The sequence below is a fragment of the Moschus berezovskii genome, chromosome 6, assembly GCF_049115385.1.
Source record: "Moschus berezovskii isolate FMDL1 chromosome 6, NW_MosBer_1.0, whole genome shotgun sequence".
NCBI classification, from domain to species: domain Eukaryota; kingdom Metazoa; phylum Chordata; class Mammalia; order Artiodactyla; family Moschidae; genus Moschus; species Moschus berezovskii.
Genome location: NC_142465.1, coordinates 123,826,889 through 123,852,128, shown reverse-complemented (window position 1 = coordinate 123,852,128; position 25,240 = coordinate 123,826,889). Strand labels below are relative to the sequence as shown.

The 25,240-nt window shown below is 45.7% G+C and overlaps 1 protein-coding gene and 1 pseudogene across 19 annotated transcripts; both read right to left on the bottom strand.

Moving 5' to 3' along the window:
• Positions 1-1,395: 1,395 nt before the first annotated feature.
• On the bottom strand, positions 1,396-19,184 carry RABL2B (RAB, member of RAS oncogene family like 2B). Of its 19 annotated transcripts, XM_088837618.1 has the most exons (10): positions 18,846-18,983; positions 17,071-17,228; positions 15,935-16,010; positions 7,211-7,240; positions 5,980-6,055; positions 5,341-5,420; positions 3,370-3,481; positions 2,934-3,031; positions 2,503-2,586; positions 1,396-2,348 (listed from the first exon to the last, which is right to left on the bottom strand). In XM_088837618.1, exons 2-10 carry the CDS (start codon positions 17,175-17,177, stop codon positions 2,265-2,267), a joined length of 747 nt encoding a protein of 248 aa, XP_088693744.1. In that variant the 5' UTR covers positions 17,178-17,228; positions 18,846-18,983; the 3' UTR covers positions 1,396-2,264. The 19 variants fall into 19 exon arrangements, 18 of the variants coding, with proteins under 18 accessions (XP_088693744.1, XP_088693741.1, XP_088693742.1 ...); XM_088837615.1 differs by lacking the exons at positions 15,935-16,010; positions 18,846-18,983 and adding an exon at positions 19,076-19,184 and having other exon boundaries at positions 5,980-6,059; positions 7,211-7,327; XM_088837616.1 differs by lacking the exon at positions 15,935-16,010 and having other exon boundaries at positions 5,980-6,059; positions 7,211-7,327; positions 18,934-19,052.
• LOC148777758 (riboflavin kinase pseudogene) lies at positions 18,876-23,404 on the bottom strand (annotated as a pseudogene).
• Positions 23,405-25,240: the final 1,836 nt, after the last annotated feature.

Genomic DNA, 25,240 nt, shown 5'->3' with positions numbered 1-25,240 from the left:
ACAACTGAGTGACTGAACAGCCACACAGTCAATGGTATTTTGTTACAGCAGCCTCAACAGTCTCTGACAGCCAAAAGAATTGAAAACTGCTCATATAAGCACCAGTGAGCATATATGCACAGGTATAAGCATGTTCGTAGCAGCATTATACACAATAGCTGAAAGACGGACACCACAAATGTCCATCAACGGACGAATGGACAAACAACCTTTGTTATATAATACAACGGAGCATTATTCTGCCATAAAAAAGAGTGAAAGAATAAGAGATACAAAAGGTCACATCATGTTTTATTCCATTTATATAAAATATCCAGAACAGATAAAATCCATAGAGACGGAATGTAGATCAGTATCTGCAAGGGGCTGAGGGGAGGGAATATTGGAAAGAAACCACTTAATGAGGAAGGTGTTTTACTTCAGTGATGGAAATGTTCTAAAACTAGAGAGAAGTGATGGTTACCCAACAATGTGACTGTTCTAAAGGGCACGGCCTTGTGTATTTTACCATGGATAACTTTGGTATGTAAGTTTCACTTCAGTAATATACTACAGAAGATTCAAGGGTGGTGTTCCTGTGTGTCATAATGAAATGACATTTCAGAAGCAGGTGGATCTGAGCAATGTAGAGCTATGTGGCCATGGATGTTGCTGACACCCCACCTGAACACTTTTCCCCCATGCTTTTGAGTGTTGGAACTCATAGCTGCCTTTTCCCCAGAGACCTGCCTTTGCTAAAACAGGAGCCACTTTGAGCTAGACACTACACATCATCCCTTCCACCTCTTCCTCTTCACACTTTGCTAACTGGCACAAAAATCCCCCTGGTCTCAAAGCGGAATCAACCCTGCGGGACAATCTGCCCTCCAGAGCTCCCTTAGGGAGAGGCAGGCTGAAGCTGGTCCCTAGCAGAGACAGAGAACTGCCCTAATATTTCACCTAACCAAGATTTGTTGTCTTCTCAGGCTTTGCTCTTATGACAACTGATGCAAAATGGTTCTGTAAGCCCAATACTTATGGTGAATTTTATGGTATTTGAATCATATCTCAACGAAGCCATTATTTTCTAAATACATTATTCGTCTATAATAAAGGTGTGTTCTTTTTTTTTTCAAAAGCCCATCTCACCAGGGTAACACATTCCTGAATTCAGGTTACGTTTCTTAAGTTGAAATTGTAAGCATCAATAACTTAAAGGGTAAAAATGTTTGTTCTTGATTCCCAAATACCCATTCTTTTAAAACCCTAAATCCCACTGAAATGGTCTCTGTTAAGCAAAGCTAACCTGGTCACCCCTGCTTGACGATCACAGCCACGCCCCCATTAACGCAGCTTTTTTGACTTTGTGACTTTTAGTATAAAAAAAATCCATACCCACAAGGCAGGCACACAGACTCAATGTTTATGTAATTCAATCTTTATTGTAAAAAAAATTTTAATGGAAACGACGTACAAGACGATCATAAAAGTATTCTAGTGAGCAACAAGTCCTGGAGATAAATGGAAAAGGCAGCAGGACAGTTCTCAGCAGCCCGTGCCACCCAAGGAGGTTCAGTGTCCACCTTAGTCCTCAGAAAAATGAAGAAAAGCCTCCTGTTGAAATATGGATTTTAAAAGACACTTCCTAACATCAATTTCACATCATGCCTTATGGTGTGGCTATATGGCCTTTGGTGCTCACACAGTGATGTTTGTCTATTAGTCTGTGGCCAGACCAGTCACCTGCTTTCACTTGATGTTACAGCAAACTTGGGCCTGTGATCTTGGCCTCGCTGTTCATCAAAGCATTGGCTGTATCCAGAAGAGCTCTAAAAAAACACGGAACAAACAGCTCTCTGCTCAAGATCATTCTTAAAATGACTGGTTTAGTTGGGAGCCTAAAGAGGAGAAAAGTCAGGAATTAGAAATCATCCTCTTGGTGGAAATGCAATGAATAGGCCCTGACATCAGCTCTTGGGGAGGGGGTGGGGGGAGACACCTAAATATCCTTGATGAGACACACAGAGAATATTCCGATTCTCTTTACTGTCCCAAATGACCTGGAGGGTCCATCCCTAATTTGGCTTCAGGGTCTGCTACGGGCCTTACACCTGTTAGTAGCATGTACTGAAGGCTCAGGTTTCCCGGGCCATGGAAGTCGGGGTGGGGGTGCAAATGGGACAGCTGGGTTTGTAGGCAGTGTAGCAGGGACGGCCTGGGACAGTGCCTCCACTGAGAGCTGAAGGGCTGCTGAGGGAAGTGAGCCATGGAGAGGCCTCCTGTGGTCACGAGGGAGACGGGCTCTGGATGCGGCCCGGCTGCTCTTTGTCCGGCATCTGCTCCTCCTCCTCCCGCTTCAAGTTGATGTTCTGTGAACAAGGCAGCAGGTGAGGCTCGGACGCCTCTAGGGGCCATGCCCATGAGCATGTGCTGCTTGCCAAGCCAGGTCTGCGGGGCTAGCTCCGCAACCCTATGGAGAGAAGCCGATCTCTCAGTGCCGCCCGACATTTGTGCTGGACCTACCTCCAACTCCTGCAAAACCTCGTCCATGAAGTCCCGGGAGTTCTGTTTGTAAGACACAGCTAGTCGAATTGCATCATTGAAGAGCTGGGGTGGTGGGAGGGAAACAAGGCTGTGGGCACCACTGGCCGGGACTCTGCCTGCCCTGCACCCGCTGGCCCGTCGTCATCATGCGTCCACACAATAATCAGCACCTTTTCCCCGGCCCCTGACCCCATGATGGTCAATACGCCTTTTCTTCACCAGACCCAAACCATCACCTCCCCTTCTGTCAAACACTCACAACGACCCCTTCCTGTCGCTACCTGCTCACCAGGGCCCCCAGCAATGCCGTCCTCATCAACAGCCCTGAAGCCAGCCCTTCTCTTCACCACGTCCCTGGAAACATCAGGCCTTCCCCACCTCACCAGACCGTCTCTGCGGTCTCCTATTACCTTCACAACGTTGGTACCATCAGCAGCTGAGACAAAGTACAGGGGCAAGGAGAACTTTCTGGCAAAATTGAAACTTCTTTGGGTCATCTTCATGTCTGCTGTAGAGAGAAGGTAGGACATTGGCCTGTCTACCAAGGGAAAAGGAAAGCGTTTTGAAGGGTAGGTCACTGGAGGTCCCCATTCCAGGAAGTGGGACAAGCAGGGACAATCAGCAGACATGTCATAGAAAGAGCTCATTCAACTGGGATCTGTGTCTCAAAGAGGCAGGTTGGTTCACGTGGATATTACTGGAAGGGGAGTGATGGCAAGTAGCCAAGAGATCTATATTGCGAGGAACAGACCACTGGTGGTTTGATGGCCCAGGAAAGGAGGGTGAAACGTGTGATGGTGGGTTCCCCCACGAATTGTTGGCGCCCAGGTGTAGGGGTGGCCTCACCATCAATTTTATTGGCCACCACAATGCACGGAATCTCCGGCCTGAACTCTCGCAGCTCTGCATACCAGGTGCTGAGGTTCCTGTATGTGATTTTCCTCTGTACATCAAACACCTGAATCAGCAGAGGAAAGAAGATGGCCCAGGTGCATCACCGTCTCTGCACATACCCCCAGGTGACACACACAAGCAAGCAGACTCGGGCTAGGGGCTCAGACCACAGACCATTCTGAGCTGCGGCTCCTCTGACCACAAGCCTCGCTCACAGTTTGCAGAGAATCCCTCCAGAACCTTCATCTCATCACCTAATTTACCTATTTTAACCAAATAGTATCATTTTACTTATTGTACCATTGATAAGTCTGTGAACATTGAAAGTTTTTGTTTTTTTCTTAGTCTAAGTACTCCCTATCCATTTTTTTAAAACTCCTTTATGATAATCTCAAATGTTTGTGGAATACCCTTTCAGTTGTTTTACCTTTAATAATAAACTTTTAATTTTATACTTTAAACTTTTACAAAGTAACTTTTATCTTTGATTATTTTGCAGCTTATCATTTTATGAACTGTTTATAATTTATACTGTTTACCTATTTAAAACTATCAGCAAAAAGCATGAACACTGACTAGCTCTAAGGGCGAGGAGGCCAGAAGTCCTACGACGCTTGAAGTGGCCGCTACAAGGATCCTTCCAACTCCTCAGAGGAACTCCCCAAAGGTCAGCTGCTTGCCACCAAGCCATCTCCCAGAACAGACTCTCAGGTCCATCTGCCCCAGCACAACCGTGGGTTGAGAGGGACGGCCCTGTACCCTGCTGGAGCAGCAAGTCTTACTTCGAGAGGACACAGCCCTTTGCGGAAGCAGCCGTGCCCAGGGTCGGGGCTACCCTTGCATGGCCGCAGGCTCCAGACAGCAGCAGGCCTACTGACAGGCTCTTGTGTGGTGTTCCCAGGCCCAGCTTCAATAAATGACCGTGTTTTACTGAATTCCCAAAAAAGACTACTTCTAAAATATGCTTGGAGTGAAACATTTGGGATCTCCTTCACTCCTGCCATGATCACCATCATACCATTAGCCCAGGTCTAGTTTCCTGAGCTTCCTTTCCTTGTTTTGAGCTGAGGAGGCGCTGGTTAGGCTGAGCAGCACAGCCTTCACTGCTTCAAAGTGGCGGGCAGAAGCCCACCTCCCTCCAGGGTGATGAGGCCCCCACATGGCCAAGGCCCCTCCAGCAGGCTGGGGCTGTGAGAGGTGCGGGCAGACACGCAGGCAGGCTGGCAGGACAGAAGAGGGCCACAGGGGCGGACAGACACGCGTCATGGGCACGAGGCCACGACTGTCGGCCCCCGCCTGCCTCACCCTCGCCCTGCTCCTCTCGTTCTATCCGTGCACAGGTTGCTGCTGTTTAGTCACGAAATCATGTCTGACTCCTTTGCCACCCCGTGGACTGTAGTCCACCAGGAACCTCTGTCCATGGGATTTCCCAAGCAAAAAGACTGGATTAGGTTGCCATTTCCCTCTCCAGGGAACCTTTCCAACCCAGGGACCAAACCTGCGTCTCTTGCACCGCTGCGGAGCCACCAGGGAAGCCCCCGGTATAGGGACTAGCATTACATTCTGGAGAACGCCAAGAGACTTCGTACCGTAAGCACACAGGCAGGACAGGAGCCCCTGAGAAAGGAGTCTGTGGGCTCCCCAGGGGTGCTGACTCGGAGATGACTGATGGGCAGGAAGCTGCCGACGACGAAGCCCTGACTCTGCTCCTCCTGATGGAAGGGCCGCTCCACACACCCCCTTCCCCCTCACCCCAGACAAGACGCTGGCCCGGGCAGGCTCTCACCCAGAACCTCTGCAGTCTGAAGCCTGCCTTGATCCTTCCCCCGGCACCCAGCCCTGGTGAGGAGGGCTCAGGCCCTCATCCCTTCACCCCTCAGGCCAGACCTGCCCAGAGCCTCTGCCTCCCAGCTGGCTTCATACCATGATGCAGGCGTGGGCCTTGTGGTAGTAGGAGGCGTGCATGCTCTGGAACCGCTCTTGGCCTGCTGTGTCCCAAAAGTCTGCAACAGGAACACAGCTCTGACTGCCCGACGGGGGCGGAGAGGCAGAGAACATGGGCACTGGGCATCTCTGCAGCGGCAGGGAGGGCGGGCAAGCACACCGCTCACAGGTGTGTGGTCAGCACGTGATGCGCCCGGCAGCACGGAGGGGCAGCCGAGGGAGACGGGGGCCAGGAGAAAGGAGAACGCAGACAGGAGACCCCACGAGGGGAAGGCTCAGCGCCTGCCCGCCCCACCCAATAAGATGCAGGGCCCTCCAAGGTCAAAACTAGACCCAATTCCCGCGAACGCTCATCACAGAGGCCAGACGTGTGGCCTGGCCAAGGGGAAGGCTGTAACCCCACTGAAAGCCAAACCTTTGTGGAAGACAACACTCGGGCAACACCTATCACTTTCCTGACTGAAGAGAACTGGAATAGAGCCCTGTGTGCTTCTTTCCACCTGCCCTGGCACCTACCGCCCCCCATCTGAGCCTGGGCTCTCGGTTCCCCCGCCCGACTCTCTCCCCTCCCGACTCTCCCTCTGGAGAGCCGCTGCGGCTCAGCGTTGTTCTGCTCACCCACAAGGACGGTCTTGCCATCTACCGTGGCCGTGTGCTTGTACAGGGTCAGGGCGTATGTGGACAGCTGCTGGGGCTGACTGCATTTAGGTTAGGGAAAACAACGAATAAAGAGAGACATAAGAAAGGTGCTGGGGGGTGGTTGCCGGTGTAACGGAATGCAGCCTCTCTCTCCTTTTTTAGAAAGTTATTCAGATTTTATATTGAATGAGTGTTGCAATCAGAGGACCAACCTCAACCCTCAAACATCACAGGCACAATCTCCATGAAAAATGAGGGGCAGGAGAGGCTGGGATTATGTCCTGGCCACCTGAGTACAAGGGAAAACACGGAATGGACTTCTACAGAGCAGCTGTCCAAAGTGGCATCACGTAGTTGGCAAATGCCACTGTGGATGCCCCAGCTCTTTATGGATGGGGCTCTTGCAGGCAGAGAGCAAACCCAGCCATAAGAAGCAACATAACAGTTCCAGGGAAAACAAGCCTCCTCCTTAAGCCAGACAGCTAGCTGACAAGATGCTTATGAACTGCAGTCTGTGTATGAAGCCCTATCAAAAAGTATGGGGAATACGACTTTCTGAAGTTGCAAGATGCTGTGTGATTTAACTGTCAAAGAGTTGAGACAACAGAGGTTGGGTGAGCGCAAAGAACTTAGGAGAAGGTGAAGTAAGATATACTTAGACTCTGCCTTAGGAGGCTGAGGCCCAGGGCAGGGAGCAGGATGCTCTAGGGCACTTTTTACCAATAGTTCTCAATGAACTCACTTGGGACAATTTTTACAAATCATCCCAGTTGCCTCATTACAAACCTGCGTAATAACAATTCAGGAAAGGAGGGTGGGGCTGGCAGATCCTTCTTCAGAAAGTTGACTCACAGCAGAGAATTTTTAAATTGTAGAGAGCTCAAGCTCCGAGGTCAGAGATTTTAAGTGACTCAGCCACCGCCAAAGCTACTGAGGAGCAGGCGGGGTGTCAGGCCAGGCGTCAGGCAAGGTCCGGTTAGCCACTCCACTGCCTTCCTAATACAAAGCACCTCCAGCTGCGAGTAAACTGCAGAACACACCGCAGCACGCCACGTAGGCCAGCTGGCAAGAGGCCAGCATGAATGAGCCGTCTGCACTCGCTCCCTTGCCCTCCCTGGACCCCTAGAGCAAAGCGGGGGCACGGCGCAGGGGGCTGAGTTGGCATGGGAGTGGAAACGGCCACAAGGAGCATTTCAAACTTGAAGGATACAATGCGTCCATGAGGAACCTCTCCATGAGTCTGCAGGGAGAACGTGCGAGGTGGTCAGCCGCGTCCCTCGGCGCTCCTGCCTCCTCCTCGCGCTGCTGCACCACCCAGGGGTGACACCTGGAAGCCAGCTGTGGCTCCCCCCCAGTTCCTTCCTCAGCCACAAGCTCCCTTTCAAGGACAATGCCCAGGGCCCACCCATCCACCCTCTTCCTGACTCGGGCTAAGTTCTTGACACCCTTTGGCTGTAACACTGAGCAGCACCCACAGGTGCTTCTCCTGTGAGCAGGGACCCCAGTTTACTCCTTACAGGGAGTAAACAAACTGTGGTACATCTACAACAGGGACTACCACCCAGCAATAACAAGGAACAAATTACTGACCTGCCCAACAATTTAAATGAATCACGGGGGTATTTATTATGCTGAGTGAGAAAGGTCACATGTTCTATGACTCCTGTTAGACAATGTTGCCAAGATGACACCACTATAGAGACTGGAGTGTGTTAGCGGGGGCAGGGCTGGGCTGGCAGAGGCTACAAACGCGCAGCGGGACCGCGCCTCCACTGTGCTGGCATAGCGGGTGTCTCGACTCCAGGCATGCTACACAGATCCACACGTGATGAAACGACACGGAATTATGCACAGGCACTGAACGAACGCTGATCTCCTGCACCTGATCTTGTACTCTGGCTACTTAAGAGCTAGCCGATGGGGGCAGTGGGTGAGGGATACGCAGGCCCTCTCTGCCTTCTCTTTGCAACAGCCTGTAAATCTGTTATTTCAAAATGAAAAGTGAAAGAAAAAACAAACAAACATCCCCTCACGGACTGGGAGAAGACACGTGCGATGCCAGTCACTGACAGAGTCAGTAAACTGAGATCATGAACAGCTCTGATGCCCAAGAGACACGCAGACAACCTGGTCCTAAGACTATGAATAGGCGATTCAGATGAACAGCTAACGAACATATGAAAAGATGCTCAATCTTTTAATGATTTTATGCAAATTAAATAAAATGAAGTAGCACACTCATCCATTAGAGTAACAAAATTGAAAAAGTCGAAGGATAGTCACAAAGTTAGGGACTTTATGAAACAACAGAAACTCCTATACTGTGCTGCAGGAGTGAGAATCTACTATACTATTTTGCAGAGAAAACGGGATAACTCAAAATTTGAGCTAATGCTAAAACTGGGCAGTTTCACCCCAGCTCTAATAGAATTTGTGCCCAAGATGATAGGCATAAAATATTCAACTCCGGGAGCTGGTGATGGACAGGGAGGCCTGGTGTGCTGTGATTCATGGGGTCGCAGAGAGTCGGACACTACTGAGCGACTGAACTGAACTGAACTGTATCTAATATCATAAAAATGATAATTTTTCATAACTACTCTTCAACAGAACAGACAGATACAGTTTAGTACAAAAAAGTAAAAAAAAAAATACTGAGTGCTTGCCATATGCTGGATGCTAGGCTAGGCACCAGGCTATAACACTGAACAAACAGATGAAAATTCCTGTCTTTGTGAAGCTTACATTCTAGGGGGGAAGACAGGCAGACAAGAAACACACTCTTAAAATATGTATAGCCATGTGTTTGGTCAATGGATTTAGAACAAAAGCATTACTGCAATTAAGTGGGGCAAAGGACTGTTTCTGGGGAAGGAAATGGCAACCCACTCCAGTATTCCTCTCTGAGTAATTCCATGGACAGAGGAGCCCAGTGAGCTACAGTCCGTGGAGTTGCACAGGTGGACATGGCTGAGCGACTGAGTTCATGCACCCACACAAAGGACTGCTGTATCAACAAATGGTGGAGAAACAACTGAACACCTGTGTATGAAAAAAATGAACCTTGAGGGCATTACACAAAATGGTGGGGTAGGAAGTTCAAGGGGTCACTCCCTCAACTGGTAACTAGAAAAGGTGATCAGAATCAACCATTTCAGAGCTCTGGAACCTGACTGGACTCAAGAACCAGGAGCGTGCTAGAAGAAAGGAGACCGTTGGCCTCGTGCAGAAGAACACCGCGCACAGACCAGCAACAGCTGTGCTCACTGCAGGCCCACTGAAGCCACGCAGTGACCGGTGCCCCACGTGCCCGGCTGGCAGTGGAGACACTGTCCTCAGAGAGTCTGTCTTGCATGTTGTGATCAGTTGGTAGATCCCTAAGGAGCCAGATCTGAGCTCTCTCAGGCTTCAGAGGCTTTCCCTGCAACTACCTGAAATTTAACAGGACAGGACTATCCCTTTTTTTCTTTCCCATTTTGGAGCCAAATATTTAAGGAAATTTTTATCCGATCACTGTCTGACCACAGATAATGGAATGGAAATATCAATGACTACACACAAAAAAGAAAAAACACTTTGCAAAAAGTATGAAAAAGTTACAAGTACACACTCCAGCCCTAAACAAGCAGAAATCAGCCATACCTGAGGAATGGGAATATCTGAGTTCCAAAGTCACCACTGGAGAAGGAAATGGCAACCCACTCCATTGTTCTTGCCTGGAGAATCCCACAGACAGAAGAGCCTGGAGGGCTCCAGTCCACGGGGTTGCAAAAAGTTGGACATGACTGAGCGACTAACACACACAAAGACACCACAGTAAAATACTCAGAATGTCTAATTCTAAACCAGAAAATCACAAAGCATACAAAGAAACAGGAAGGAATAGCCTATTCACATGATAAAAAGAATCTGACAGAAATAATACCTGAGGAAATCCAGATATTGACTAGTCAAAGATGTTAGATCAATTGTCTTAAATAGCTCAAAAAGCTAAGGGAGACCATGGACAAAGGACTAAAGGAGATGAGAAAGCAACACGCAGACAGGATGAGAGCACTGACGAGGAGACAGGGACACGGAAAGCAGCGGCCGTTCCGGAGCCGAAAAGCAGTGACTCAGGGGAAAACGCGCTAGAGGGTTTCACACCACTGGAGAAGGCAAGGACAGTTTCTCTTCAGCAAACCTGAAGTTAACGAAACCAAAATCATCCAGTCTGAGAAGCAGAAAGGAAAACAAGTGAAAACGACCAGTGCCTAAGGATCCACGGGACAGCATTAATCATCCTGACACAGGCACCACAGACAGCAGACAGGACGGGGCAGAGAGGTTATTTGAAGTAATAATGGCTAAAAACTTCCCAAACCTGATGCAAGGCATGAATATACACACCTAGGAAACTGAACAAACTCCAAGCAGGATAAATTCACACTGTTCCACATTACAGGCAAACTGTAGGAACTGAAAGACAAAATCCTCAATAAAATAAACAGCCAATTTCTCATCAGATGCCACTGAGATCAGAAGGCAGTGGAAACATATTTGAAGTCCTGAGGGGGAAAAAAAACTGTCCAGAAAGAATTCTATGCACAGCAAACTATCCTTCCAGAATGAAGGCAAAATTGGGACAACTCCCAGATAAATATAAGCTGATGTGGCTCATAAGCAGTAAATCTGTCCTAGAAGAAACAGTGCAATGAGTCCTCCAGGTTGAAATGAAAGGACTAAACAGTAATTTGAAGCCATATAAAGAAATAAAGATCTTCGGTAGAGGTATCTACACAGGCAAATATAAAAACAGTACTCTCATACTTTCAGTTTATAACTCCTCTTTTTTCTCCTATATGATTTAAAAGACAAACACATAAAATTATAGTTATAAGTCTATGTTAATGAACAATTAATGTATAAAGATGTAATGTGTGACAAAACAATATAAAGGGAAGGGACAGAGTGTATACTATTATAATTAAATTGATATGCAAATATGCTGCTATAAATTTTAGATATTAATTATAATCTTCAAGGTAGCTATTAATACAAAATTTTTAAAATTATACATGAAAGGAAGAGACTCAAAACAGTATACTACCAAAAAATCAACTTAAAGTGTAGTGGAGTAATTGAGAAATAAAACAGGAGACATACAACAAACAGTTAAATGGCAGAAGTAAATTCTTCTTTATCGGTAATAACTTTAATTACTGTTGTTGTAAATGGGAATAGATAAAACTCTCCAATTAAAAGTGAGAGATTGGCAGAGTATACTTAAAAAATATGTACCAAGTATGTGCTAACTGTAACATACTTGCTTTAGATACAAGGTCAAAAAGAGGCAGAAAACAAAAGGATGATAAAAGATATTCCATGCAAACAGTATTCAAGAGAGAACTAGAATGGCTATACTACAGCCAGACAAAACAAACGTTTAAGTGACAAATGTTACAAGAGATGAAGGACATTATATATCGATGAAAAGTTCAATCTGTCAAGAAAATAGAAAAGTTATAAACATATATGTAAAGAACAACAGAGTTGTTCCAAAATATATGAAGTCAACATTGACACAACTAAAGGAAGAAATAAACAGTTGCACAATAATACATTAAGATTTCAACATCCCACTTTCAATAATGAATAGAACAATGAAACAGAGGACTTGAACTACACTATAAACCAAAGAGACCTAACAAACATATACAGAATACTCTAACAACAGTAGAATATATATTCTTCTCAAGTAAACTCAGCTTAGGCTACAAAAAAGTCAATAAAATTTAAAAGACTGAGATTATACAAAGTATCTTTACAAATAAAATGGAATGCAACTAGAATAACAGAAGGAAAACCAGAACATTCACAAAACAATGCAAATGAAATCAACAAGATAACTGCACATTTTAAGGTAGTAGATATGAAAGACCAAACTAAACTCACAGCTAGCAGAAGGAAAGAAATACTACAGATTAGAGCAGAGACTCGCAGAATACCAAACAGAAAGACAACAGAGAGTACCAGGGTGACCAGAAATTAGCTCTTTGAAGAGACCGACAACATCAACAAACCTTTAGCTAGACTAAGAAAAGAGAGAGAGGACACAAATGATTAAAATCAGAACTGAGAGCTGGAGAGTAACGTTTCTTATAGAAGCAAAACAACTACAAGTGAACACCATGAGCTACTGCATACCAATAAGCTGGATAACCCAGGGGAAGTGCACACACTCCTACAAACACATGAACTACCACATTCAAAATGAAACAGAAAACCTGAGTAGACCTACACCAAGTAAGGAGATTATATCAGCATTCAAACACTCCCTGTAACTAAAGGTCCGGGACTGAATTACTTCCCTAATGAATTCTACCAACCATTTCATGAACAAACACCAGTTCTTCTCAAACTTTTCCCAAAAACTGTGGAGGGAACACTTTCTCATTCTTTCTATGAGGCCAGTGGTATCCTGATTCCAAGACCAGATGACACTATTAGAAGAGAAAACTACAGGCCAATATTCCTCATGACCTTAGTTGTAAAAATCCCCCCAAAATCCACTAGCAGACTTCCGTGGCGGTCCAGTGGTTCAGAATCCACCTGCCAATGCAGAGAACACAGGTTTGATCCCTGGTCCGGGAAGATCCCACATGCTGTGGGACAACTAAGCCCATGTACCACAATGAGCCTGCATTCTAGACCCTGTGCTCCATAACAAGAGAAGCCAGTGCAAGCAGAAGCCTGTATACCTCAACTAGAGAGGAGCCCCTGCTCGCTTCACTAGAGGAAGCCCCCGAACAGCAACTAAGACCCAGAACAGCGCAAAAAAAAAGAAAAAAAACAACCCACTAGCAAACCAATTCATATTAAAGGGATTATACATCATCACCAGGGGAGATTTATTCTCAGAATATAAAGGTGGTACAACTTAAGAAAATTAACCAAACATATATAAATAGAATGAAGGGAAAATCCCACATATTCATCACAATAAATGCAAACAAAGCAACAGACAAAAACCAAACACCATCTCATGACAAAAACACTCTATAAACTAAGAGAAGGCAATCACCTCTAGGATAAAGGGCACATATGGAAACCCCAATGCTGTAAAGAACAATACTGCATAGGAACCTGGAATGTCAGGTCAATGAATCAAGGTAAACTGGAAGTGGTCAAAAAGGAGATGGCAAGAGTGAACATCGACATTTTAGGAATAAGTGGATTAAAATGGGACTGCAATGGGCAAATTTTATTCAGATGACCATTATATCTACTACTGTGGGCAAAATTCCTTAGAAGAAATGGCGTAGCCATCATAGTCAACAAAAGAGTCCAAAATGCAGTACTTGGGTGCAATCTCAAAACCGACAGAAAGATCTCTGTTCATTCCCAAGGCAAACCACTATCACAGTAATCCAAGTCTATGCCCTGACCAGAAATGCCAAAAAAGCTGAAGTTGAATGATTCTGTGAAGACCTACAAGTCCTTCTAGAACTAACACCAAAAAAGGAAGTCCTTTTCGTCATAGGGGACTGGAATGCAAAAGTAGGAAGTCAAGAAACACCTGGAGTAACAGGCAAGTTTGACCTTGGAGCACAGAATGAAGCAGGGCAAAGGCTAACAGAGTTTTGCCAAGAGAATGCACTTGTCATAGCAAACACCCTCTTCCAAAAACACAAGAGATGACTCTACACATGGACATCACCAGATGGTCAATATCGAAATCAGATTGATTATATTCTTTGCAGCCAAAAATGGAGAAGCTCTATACGGTAGCTGACTGTGGCTCAGATCATGAACTCCTTATTGTTAAATTCAGACTTAAATTGAAGAAAGTAGGAAAACCACTAGACCATTCAGGTATGACCTAAATCAAATCCCTTACGATTATACAGCAGAAGTTACAAATAGATTCAAGGGATTAGATCTGAGAGAGTGCCTGAAGAACTACGGACAGGGGTTCAGTGACATTAGACAGAAGGCAGTGATCAATACCATCCCCAAGAAAAACAAATGCAAAAAAGGCGAATGGTTGTCTGAGGAGGCCTTACAAACAGCTATGAAAAGAAGAGAAGTGAAAGACAAAGGAGAAAAGGAAAGATATTTCCATTTGAATGCAGAGTTCCAAAGAATAGCACAGAGAGATAAGAAAGTCTTTCTCAATGATCAATACAAAGAAAAAGAGGAAAACAATAGAATGGGGAAAACTAAGATCTCTTCAAGAAAATTAGAGACACCAAAGGAACATTTCATGAAAAGATGGGCTCAAAAAAGTACAGAATTGGTATGGACCTAACAGAAGATATTAAGAAGAGGTGGCAAGAATACATAGAAGAACTACACAAAAAAGATCTTCAGGACCCAGATAATCACGATGGTATGATCACTCACCTAGAGCCAGACATCTTGGAATGTGAAGTCAAGTGGGCCTTAGGAAGCATCACTATGAACAAAGCTAGTGGAGGTGATGGAATTCCCATTGAGATATTTCAAATCCTGAAAGATGATGCTGTGAAAGTGCTGCACTCAATATGCCAGCAAATTTGGAAAACTCAACAGTGGCCACAGGACTGGAAAAGGTCAGTTTTCATTCCAATCCCAAAGAAAGGCAATGCCAAAGAATGCTCACACTACTGCACAATTTGCATTCATCTCATATGCTAGCAAAGTAATGCTCAAAATTCTCCAAGCCAGGCTTCAACAGTACATGAACAGTGAACTTCCAGATGTTCAAGCTGGATTTAGAAATGGCAGAGGAACCAGAGATCAAATTGCCAATGTCCACTGGATCACTGAAAAAGCAAGAGAGTTCCAGAAAAACATCTATTTCTGCTTTATAGACTATGCCAAAGCCTTTGACTGTGTGCATCACAACAAACTGTAGAAAATTCTTAGAGATAAGAATACCAGACCACCTCACCTGCCTCCTGAGAAATCTGTATGCAGGTCAAGTAGCAACAATTAGAACCAGACATGGAACAACAGACTGGTTCCAAATTGGGAAAGGAGTATGTCAAGGCTGTATATTGTCACCCTGATTATCTAACTTCTATACAGAGTACGTCATGCGAAATGCTTGGCTGGATGAAGCACAAGCTGGATTCAAGACTGCCTGAAGAAATATCAATAACCTCAGATCCGCAGATAACACACCCTTATGGCAGAAAGCAAAGAGGAACTAAAGAGCCTCTTGATGAAAATGAAAGAGGGGAGTGAAAATGTGGCTTAAAGCACAACATTCAGAGAATTAAGATCATGGCATCCAGTCCCATCACTTCATGGCAAATAGATGGGGAAACAATGGAAACAGTGAGAGACTTTATTTTCTTGGGCTCCAAAATCACTGCAGATGGTGACTGCAGCCATGAAATTAAAAGATGCTTGTTCCTTGGAAGAAAAGCTATGATCAACCTAGACAGCATGTTAAAAACCAGAGAGACATTACTTTGCTGACAAAGGTCCATCTGGTCAAAGCTAGCTGGACCATAAAGAAAGTTGAACGCCGAAGAATTGGTGCTTTTGAACTATGGTGTTGGAGAAGACTCTTGAGAGTCCCTTGGACTGCAAGATCAAACCAGTCCATCCTAAAGGAAATCAGTCCTGAATATTCATTGGAAGGATGGATGCTGAAGCTGAAACTCCAATACTTTGGCCACCTGATGCAAAGAACTGACTCACTGGAAAAGACCCTGATGCTGGGAAAGATTGAAGACAGGAGGAGAAGGGGATGACAGAGGATGAGATGGTTGGATGGCATCCCCGACTCAATGGCCGTGAGTTTGAGCAAGCTCCAGGAGTTGGTGATGGACAGGGAAGCCTGGCGTGCTGCAGTCCGTGGGGTCGCAAAACGTCGGACATGACTGAGTGATTGAACTGAACTGAACTGATGAAAACCCCAGAGTTAGCACCACACTCAGTTGTGAAAGACTAAAAGCTTCACCTCAAGGTGAGAAATAAGAAGATGCCTGCTCTTGCCACTTCTATTCAACACAGCACTGAGAGTTCCAGCCAGAGCCCTGTGATGAGAAAATCGTTAGTTTGAGTTCCTTCCTAGGCATTTTACAGTGACAGCCCTGCTCCCACCTAAAGTCTGGGCATTGAGATGAAGGCTTAAGTTTAGGACTCCTGCTACAAGTTCCTGCTTTGCTTTTCCCAGGGCATCTTTTAAAATAAACAGAGTTGAGGTTGAGAAAAGTTAAGTTACCACTGTGCCAACCAGCAAAGCCCCTAGGGAACTATTCACAGCTTCCTGATTCCAAGGATATGTTAATAAAAGTGGAAAACAAGGTGGAACTGGGGCTCCTGGAATATAAAACTAAACAAGGTATCTGCTCAGGGGCAGAAATGGGTGTGTGCCCCACAGCCCCAGAAACTGACAGACAGGCTCACAGCTGTGGAGACAGGCTGCTACACTGCAGAGCCTCCCTCAGAGTCTCAGGGGAGTGTGCACAGAGGCACTGCAGTTATGATCGAGCCAATCTTTATGCTGACTACAGTCAGTCATCATTTCCAGAAACTGACAGACAGGCTCAGAGCTGTGGAGACAGGCTGCTGCACTGCAGAGCCTCCCTCAGAGGCTCAGGGGAGTGTGCAGAGAGGCACTGAAGTTATGATCGAGCCGATCCTTATGCTGACTACAGTCAGTCACCATTTCTATCCACTCTTCTCAGTGAGTTCTTTCAAGAAAGTTTCCTCACCACCTTTCTTCAACCTGCTGCTGGTTATGCTAATCACACTTGTCACACTTTCCTCTCCCCGTTCCCACTGTCTGCACCTTGAAATCTCTCAGCCCACACACCACACACAGGAAAACCCCAGTGCTCACCTCACCAGAACTGCTCCAGCAATCTCTGCCAGGACTCACGGGTAAAGCTCACTTCTCAGTTCTGATTCAGCCCTCTCCGGCCCTCCTCCCCAGACACACACAGCTGCTGATGAGAGGCTCCCTTGTTCCCCCACGCCTGGGCTCCCTCACCACACCCACAGAAGCCACGCTCCTCTGTGCCTCTAGAGGGTTTTTCTAAAAACCCAGATTTGTTCTGGGCCTGGCTTTGCTCCCCCAATCCTTCAACATACTTGGACTTGCCCACAGCGCTGTCTCCCAAGCAGATGATTTTCACATTGTCATCAGCATCGTATTTCTCCTGGTCCAGCTCACAGGGTTTGGCTTTGTCCCTAGCCATTGGCTTCTGGCTGTAGAAAGGGCATCAGCTCAGGGGAGGGGGATCTTGTCACTGGAAAGATCAAGAAGAGTCTGTTGGTAAAGAGATGAGAAGTCCCCTCAACCAAATTCCCTTCCTCTTCCTGGACAGGGGAGACAATGACCTGATGAGAGCGGACACTATTCTACTCTATTCACTACCAACCTGGCTAGCACTTGCTGAACCATGGCGTTGCAATCGTGTCCCCAACAAGATCTTCTTAGAGTGGTTTACCCTGTGTCATCTCTTTACTACAGCTATGCTCAGGACCACAACTCCCACTCCCACCTGGAGAGACTATTCTAAAACCATGTTGAAGTTTTACAAGTTTTATGTACAAATATTTGCTCACTTGTAAAGCAGGGGCAAAAATCAGTGCTTACATCACATAATCAATTTGAGACATTGTGTGGGCCTGAATTCTCATCGCTGAATGACAGACCACACAGCCAAAGATGTCTCTACCCAATCCTCTACCTCATGCTTCTCACCTCCACCTCATTTTCCATCCTACTGAAATCAGTAGCTGTTTTTTCCTTTCCCAAACCTGGCATTCCCAGGCCCTCTTCTCTAGGGTTATTTCAAACTCTACTAGTTTCAAGGATTTCCTAAATGCTGATGATGCCAAATCTGCATCTCCACAGAGACAGCGTGCTCCTCAGTGCCAGACTCAAGTATGCAACTGCCTACCAGGTTTTGACTAGCAAACTACTGCACACAGGCAAAAATGACCTGTGACACCTAAGCCCCACCCACCCCAAACTCACTCTTCACATCCCTTGTCTGTACAAGACATCACCAGACACCCAGTGCCAACACCGAAGTGTAACATAATCTCTAGCTCTATTCCACTATCCTCCGTCATCACACCCAAATATATTAATAACTTCACAAACATTACTGAGAATGTTCCACTGTCCACACTCTGAGCTCAACGACGCAACAATGCAGCAGCAGCGCCCGCACTTACTGAGCCTTAAATACGGGCACATCTTGCACAAGACACGAAGGAAAACTCTACTGTGGCAAGAGCTATGACAGAGGCGCACACAGGCTGGAAAATACCAGCAGGACCCCTGAGTTTCCCTGACAGCAACGCTTTGCTTCTGCTCAGGTAGGGAGTCAGCCTTGTTCACCGAGGCACCCTCGGCCTCAAGAGCAGTGACTGGGAAGTGGCAGATACTTAATAAACATAATTAAGGGGCTTCCCTTTCCACCTCCACCCTGCAGCTGGAGCCAAACGCAGCCAGATCTATTCTCGAAGAACTTCAAAGCTCGTCGATATTCTCGCGACCCACTGGATAAGCTCTCTCACTCAAGTAGTGGTCGAGCACCTCAGCCTCTTGGCCAGAATGGGCTGCCTTCGCCCCCCTCCTCCCACCGTTGCCAGAAACACTGTGCCGTTCTTTCCCCCCACCGGGCCCTCCGTCCAGCTGAGGGCCCGAGGACGGCCTTGAAGGGGCGCTTCCCACAGGCGAGGCCGCCACTCGCGCGGTTTCGTCATCTCTGCTGTTCCCGAGCGAGGACTGGAGACTAGCGGCGCCGCAGGTCTGTCCGGCCACGGCCAGCCGCCCTCAGGGCCCCCAGTCGCCCTCAGGGGCCCCAGCCGCCCTCGGAACCCGCCCGTCCCGGTTCCCACTAGTGTCGGACCCCAACAGGCAGCCCAAGGCCCACCGCCCGTCACTCGGCGTCCAGCTTTGCCCGCGTCCCCGCAGCTGCTACGCAACCGTTCAAGGACCTCAGGAGGGCTGCCCGGCCGAAGGCCTGAAGGACCCCGGAGGCTGGCTCGTGCGATGCCGGGCCGGAGTACCGCCGGCGAACGAGCATCCGGATCAGGCCGGCCTGGGGTTTCCAACTGCCAGAGTCTGGGTGCGCTTCACCTGAGGACTGAGCCAGAATCCAGGCGGCTTTAGGTCTCGGGGAGTGACTGGAAAGCGGGAGTCCGGAGTCTAGGGAAGTGGGCCTGAGGCGCGGGGCGGGGCATGCGGGGCGGGGCCTGGGGCGCGGGGCGGGGCCTGCGGGGCGGGGCCTGGGGCGGGGCGGGGCATGCGGGGCATGCGGGGCGGGGCCTGAGGCACGGCGCGGGGCGGGGCATGCGGGGCGGGGCATGCGGGGCGGGGCATGCGGGGCGGGGCATGCGGGGCGGGGCATGCGGGGCGGGGCATGCGGGGCGGGGCATGCGGGGCGGGGCATGCGGGGCGGGGCATGCGGGGCGGGGCCTGAGGCGCGGCCCGGGAGCCAGGCGTTGGCCCCTGGTAGGCGGCTGAGGTTAAGAACCCGAGTCTCCTGCATTGCAGGAGGACTCTACCAACTGAGTTATCAGGGAAGCCCTGAACAACCCTAGAATCTCTATATCCGTGTAGAGACGATATCTCATATACATAGAGGACTGATTATACGATGGATAATGCAAGAGACAATCTTTTTAAATGGGCAAAATAAATGTACAGATCAAAACAATGATTAGTATAGCTAGTTGTCATCCGGTCGAAATAAACCATCAAGTCCACGGGAGAGCCAACTGGAGAATCCAAATTCTGGAAGGATCAGTTCAGTTCAGTTCAGTCGCTCAGTCGTGTCTGACTCCTTGTGACCCCATGAATCACAGCACGCCAGGCCTCCCTGTCCATCAACAACTCCCGGAGTTCACTCAAACTCATGTCCATCGAGTCGGTGATGCCATCCAGCCATCTCATTCTCGGTCGTCCCCTTCTCCTCCTGCCCCCAATCCCTCCCAGCATCAGAGTCTTTTCCAGTGAGTCAACTCGTCGCATGAGGTGGCCAAAGTATTGGGGTTTCAGCTTTAGCCTCAGTCCTTCCAGTGAACACCCAGGATTGATATCCTTTAGAATGGACTGGTTGGATCTCCTTGCAGTACAAGGGACTCTCAAGAGTTCTCCAGCACCACAGTTCAAAAGCATCAATTCTTCAGCAATCAGCTTTCTTCACAGTCCAACTCTCACATCCATACATGACCACGGGAAAAACCATAGCTTTGACTAGACGGACCTTTGTTGGCAAAGTAATGTCTCTGCTTTTTAATATGCTATCTAGGTTGGTCATAACTTTCCTTCCAAGGAGCAAGCGTCTTTTAATTTCATGGCTGCAATCAGCATCTGCAGTGATTTTGGAGCCCAAAAAAATAAAGTCTGACACTGTTTCCACTGTTTCCCCATCGATTTCCCATGAAGTGATGGGACCAGATGCCATGATCTTTGTTTTCTGAATGTTGAGCTTCAAGCCAACCTTTTCACGCTCCTCTTTCACTTTCATCAAGAGGCTTTTTAGTTCCTCTTCACTTTCTGCCATAAGGGTGGTGTCATCTCTGGAAGGATCAGGTAGTGAGAAAACATGTTTCATCTTTGTTTTCGAAGATACAATGTAGCGATTTGTTAATACCTACTTAAGTATGTATCAGCCTATACATACTCCTGTGCACTGGTCTAGCCTATTTCAAGTCCAATCATTCCAAGCATAACCCTCCAATTTGTCACAATTCTATCTAGTCATTTGTCTCCATTTTATAGCAAAAGGACAGAAACCCTAGTGCATTCATATAGGCCAGTCAAAGATGCTAGGATGGCTCAGTCTAATGGGTTGAAAGTACATATTTTGTCCAAATTTCACAAAATTTTATTCCAGTGTCCATTATTTTTTTTCATATCTTATTCAAGATTCCATATTGTATTTAGTTGCATTCAGTAGCATCAGCTGCATGCAACAAGTTCTGATAAATTCTTTTTTCATTTTTATTGTTACAAATATTTTCCAATTTTCCTCGTTATGGCATCTTAGCTACACCCATCATTTAACAGTGGACATTTAATTTCCAATACATATGTTTAAAGTATCTTTTATATTAATTTCTCATTTTGGTATTTATTTATCATTTAACTGCTTTCTCCTCTGCAGTCACTCTCTGTGTTTTTTCAGTCTTTTAACTTCATTGAGACTTTCGATGGCTAAGTCAAAGATCTCTCTTGGTAAATGTCACCTTGCACTTGAAAATATGTGGGTTGTTTTCAAATATCTTTTGACATTAATTTCTAACATGATTGCACAGTGATAACAGAACAGACGTTGTGTGATTTCAATACCTTTATACCATGAGATTTTTGCACCCAACTTTATGTCCCTGTGCGTTCCAGTGTCTCCTGGTTTATAGTCTTTGGGAACTTGAATAGAGTTTATATCCTGCTGTTGTATGCATGCATGCTAAGTCGCTTCAGTCATGTCCAACTCTTTGCATCCCTATGGACTGTAGTCTGGCAGGCTCCTCTGTCCATGGGATTCTCCAGGCAAGAATATTGGAGTGGGTTGCCATGCCCTCCTCCAGGGGATCTTCCTGACTCAGGGATCAAACTCTTGCATTTGGTAGACAGATTCTTTACCACTCGCACCACCTGGAAAGCCTGAAAATTTATCTGTCTGAGTGCGTCAGGTCTTAGACACAACATGTAGGATCTTTAGTTGCAGCATGCGAACTTTTAATTGCAGCATGTGGGATCTAGTTCCCTGACTAAGGATTGAACCCAGCACCCTGCATTGAAATCAAGGAGTCTTACCACTGGACTTATAAATCTTAACTATGTTGAATTGGTTCATAGTGCTTTTCAGGTCTATTGTATCCTTCTACTTTTCTGTCCATGCATTCTGTTAAATTTTGAGAGTTTGATATTGAAACTCCAACTAATTACTTAAAAAATAATTTTAATATACAGTGGAATTGTGTGTAACTTTGTTCTGTATTTTCCAAGTCTTCTGTAAATATGTTATCGTACTTTCATAATTTAAAACATTTAAAAACACATTTACCAAAAAAAACCAATTGAAAAGTGAGCAGAAGAACTCAATAGACATTTTTCCAAGGACAAAAGGCACATTAAAAAAATCACCATCAGGCATGTAAAAAGATGTTCAACATCACTAATCATGAGGGAAATGCAAATCAAAACCAGAGTGAGAAATCACCTCACACAAATCGGAATGACTATCATCAAAAAGAACACAAATAACAAATGTTGGTGAGAATGTGGAGAAAAGGGAACTCTTGTACACATAGGTGGGAATGTAAAATTGGTGCAGCCACTATGGAAGACAGTATAGATCTAAAAAACCAAAAATAAACCATATGACCTAATGTTTTTTCTTGTATGAGCCTTCTGTGTTTAGCAGCACAGTTTATGCAGGTACATACAGTCTTGGTTTTACTGTGAGAATTGTAGGTCTCATCTCAAATTAGTGACTTGCCTTTACAACTATACTTATATTTATTTTATTTCCATATAAGGCACTTTAAAAATGACCTTTCTAGTGGTCTATTATAGAAAATTTTGAAAGAGATTTTAATATAATGCACTAAAACATTTTTTATTTTTAAAGATAAAGCCTTTTTAATAATATCTCATGATGAATATAACTTGACAGTTGAAGCATGATGTGGTAACTATGTTATGCTGTTTAATTCACAGATGTAGGCAAGTGTTTGATTTAAAAAAATATAACTAAGATGAAAATAAAATTAAAAATAACCAGGTGAGATTGCATAGTTATGAGCAGTGAAATACTAGGAAGCAGTGGCTGAAAATATAAAACGATCTCTCACCAGTGGTCATTCATTATTTTGCTTTCAGAAGCCTAGAGGAAATTGTCTTCATTGTTTCACATCTAGTCTGGTAAATCTAGGCATTTCTTAGCTTACTCAGGATAAGCTTGAATTGCTGAAAGAAGTGACTCTAAAGAGCCAAAGGTTTTTTCCTGTCTGAGACAGTCGAAGATGAGCATATTGAGGATTTCCCCATAGAAGTCTACCTCAATAGACTATCAGGTATGCCTGAAATCAGTTTCCACAGGCATTTCATATTCTTGTAGTATGGGTTCCAACCTATGCTCGCCACTGTCTAATGGACATCTCCACTTCCAGCACTGGTCCAGTACTGGCCAATGTCAGTGGATACGTAAGTAGAAAGAATGCTGCTTGTTCAGGAAAGTTAACTGTGGAGAGGCCTAGCTGCTTGGGGCTGCAACCAAAGTGCCACACTACGTAACCATGGCAGAAATATGGCAAGTACCTCAGAAAGCCTCCCGCTCAGTGCTGTGGCCCTGTCCCAAGTTCAGACTAACCCGGGACACACTGTGTGGAGCTTGTCCAAGCCAGCAGTGCCGGTAACAAGCCGATCTTGTACTTTTCTGCCCCTGCTCTTCTCCATTCCTGCATTCTTTTGGATTTAGTTGATTTTTTGTACTATAACTTTTTTTCACTTTTTAAATGTTAAAATGTGTATAACAAAATTAAACATTTTAACTCATTTCTAAATGTACAATTCAGTGACATTAAGAACATTCATATGTAACCTTCACCACTGTCAATTCCAGATTTTTTTGTGATCCCAAATAGAAACTCTAACCATCAAGCAATTGTTCCCCATTCTGCCCTCCCCTAAGCACTGGTAATGCTAGAAAAGTAATGCTCAAAATCCTTCAAGCTAGGCTTCAGCAGTGTGTGAACAGGGAACTCCCAGATGTACAGGCTGGATTTAGAAAAGGCAGGCAATCAAAGATCAAATTGCCAATTTGATCAACTGGACCATAGAAAAAGATAGAGAATACCAGAAAAACATCTACTTCTGCCTCACTGACTACACTAAAGCCTTTGCGTAGATCACAACAAACTGTGGGAAATTCTTGAAGAGACCATCCTACCTGCCTCTTAAGAAAGCTGTATGCAGGTCAAGAAGCAAGAGTTAAAACTGGACATGGAACAATAGACTGCTTTCAAATTGGGAAAGGAGTATGTCACCCTGCTTATTTAACTTCTAGGCAGAGTACATCATGCCAAATGGTGGGCTGGATAAAGCACAAACAGGAATCAAGATTGCCAGGAGAAATATCAATAACCTCAGATATGCAGATGACATTATTTTAAGGCAGAAAGCGAAGAACTAAAGCGCCTCTTGATGAAGGTAAAAGAGGAGAATGAAAAAGCTGGCTTGAAACTCAACATTCAAAAAACAAAGATCATGGCATCTGGTCCCATCACTTCATGGCAAATAGATGGGGAAAAAATGGAAACAGTGACAGACTTTATTTTCTTGGACTCCAAAATCACTGCAGATGGTGATTGCAACCATGAAAATAAAAGACTTGCTACTTGGAAGAAAAGCTATGACAAACATAGACAGTGTATTAAAAAGCAGAGACATTGCTTTGCCTACAAAGGTCCATGCAGTCAAAGCTATGGTTTCTCCAATCAGTTCAGTTCAGTCGCTCAGCCGTCTCCAACTCTTTGCGACACCGTGGACTGTAGCATGCCAGGCCTCCCTGTCCATTACCCACTCCTGGAGTTTACTCAAACTCATGTCCCTCGAGATGGTGATGCCATCCCACCATCTCATCCTCTGTCATCCCCTTCTCCCCCTGCCTTCAATCTTTTCCCAGCATCAGGGTCTTTTCCAATGAGTCAGTTCTTTGCATCAGATGGTCAAAGTGTTGAAGTTTCAGCTTCAGCATCAGTTCTTCAATGAATATTCAGGACTGATTTCCTTTAGGATGGACTGGTTGGATCTCCCTGATGTACAAGGGACTCTCAAGAGTCTTCTCCAACACCACAGTTCAAAAGCATCAATTCCTCAGCCCTCAGATTTCTTTATAGTCCAACTCTCACATCCATACATGACCACTGAAAAAACTATAGCTTTGACTAGACGGACCTTTGTTGGCAAAGTAATGTCTCTGCTTTTAAATATGCTGTCTAGGTCATAACTTTTCTTCCAAGGAGCCAGTGTCTTTAAATTTCATGGCTGCAGTTACCATCTGCAGTGATTTTGGAGCCCAGAAAAATAAAGTCAGCCACTGTTTCCACTGTTTCCCCATCTATTTGCCATGAAGTGATGGGACCAGATGCCATGATCTTAGTTTTCTGAATGTTGAGTTTTAAGCCAACTTTTTCACTCTCCTCTTTCACTTTCATCAAGAGGCCCTTTAGTTCTTTGCTTTCTGCCATAAGGGTGGTATCATCTGTGTATCTGAGGTTATTGATATTTCTC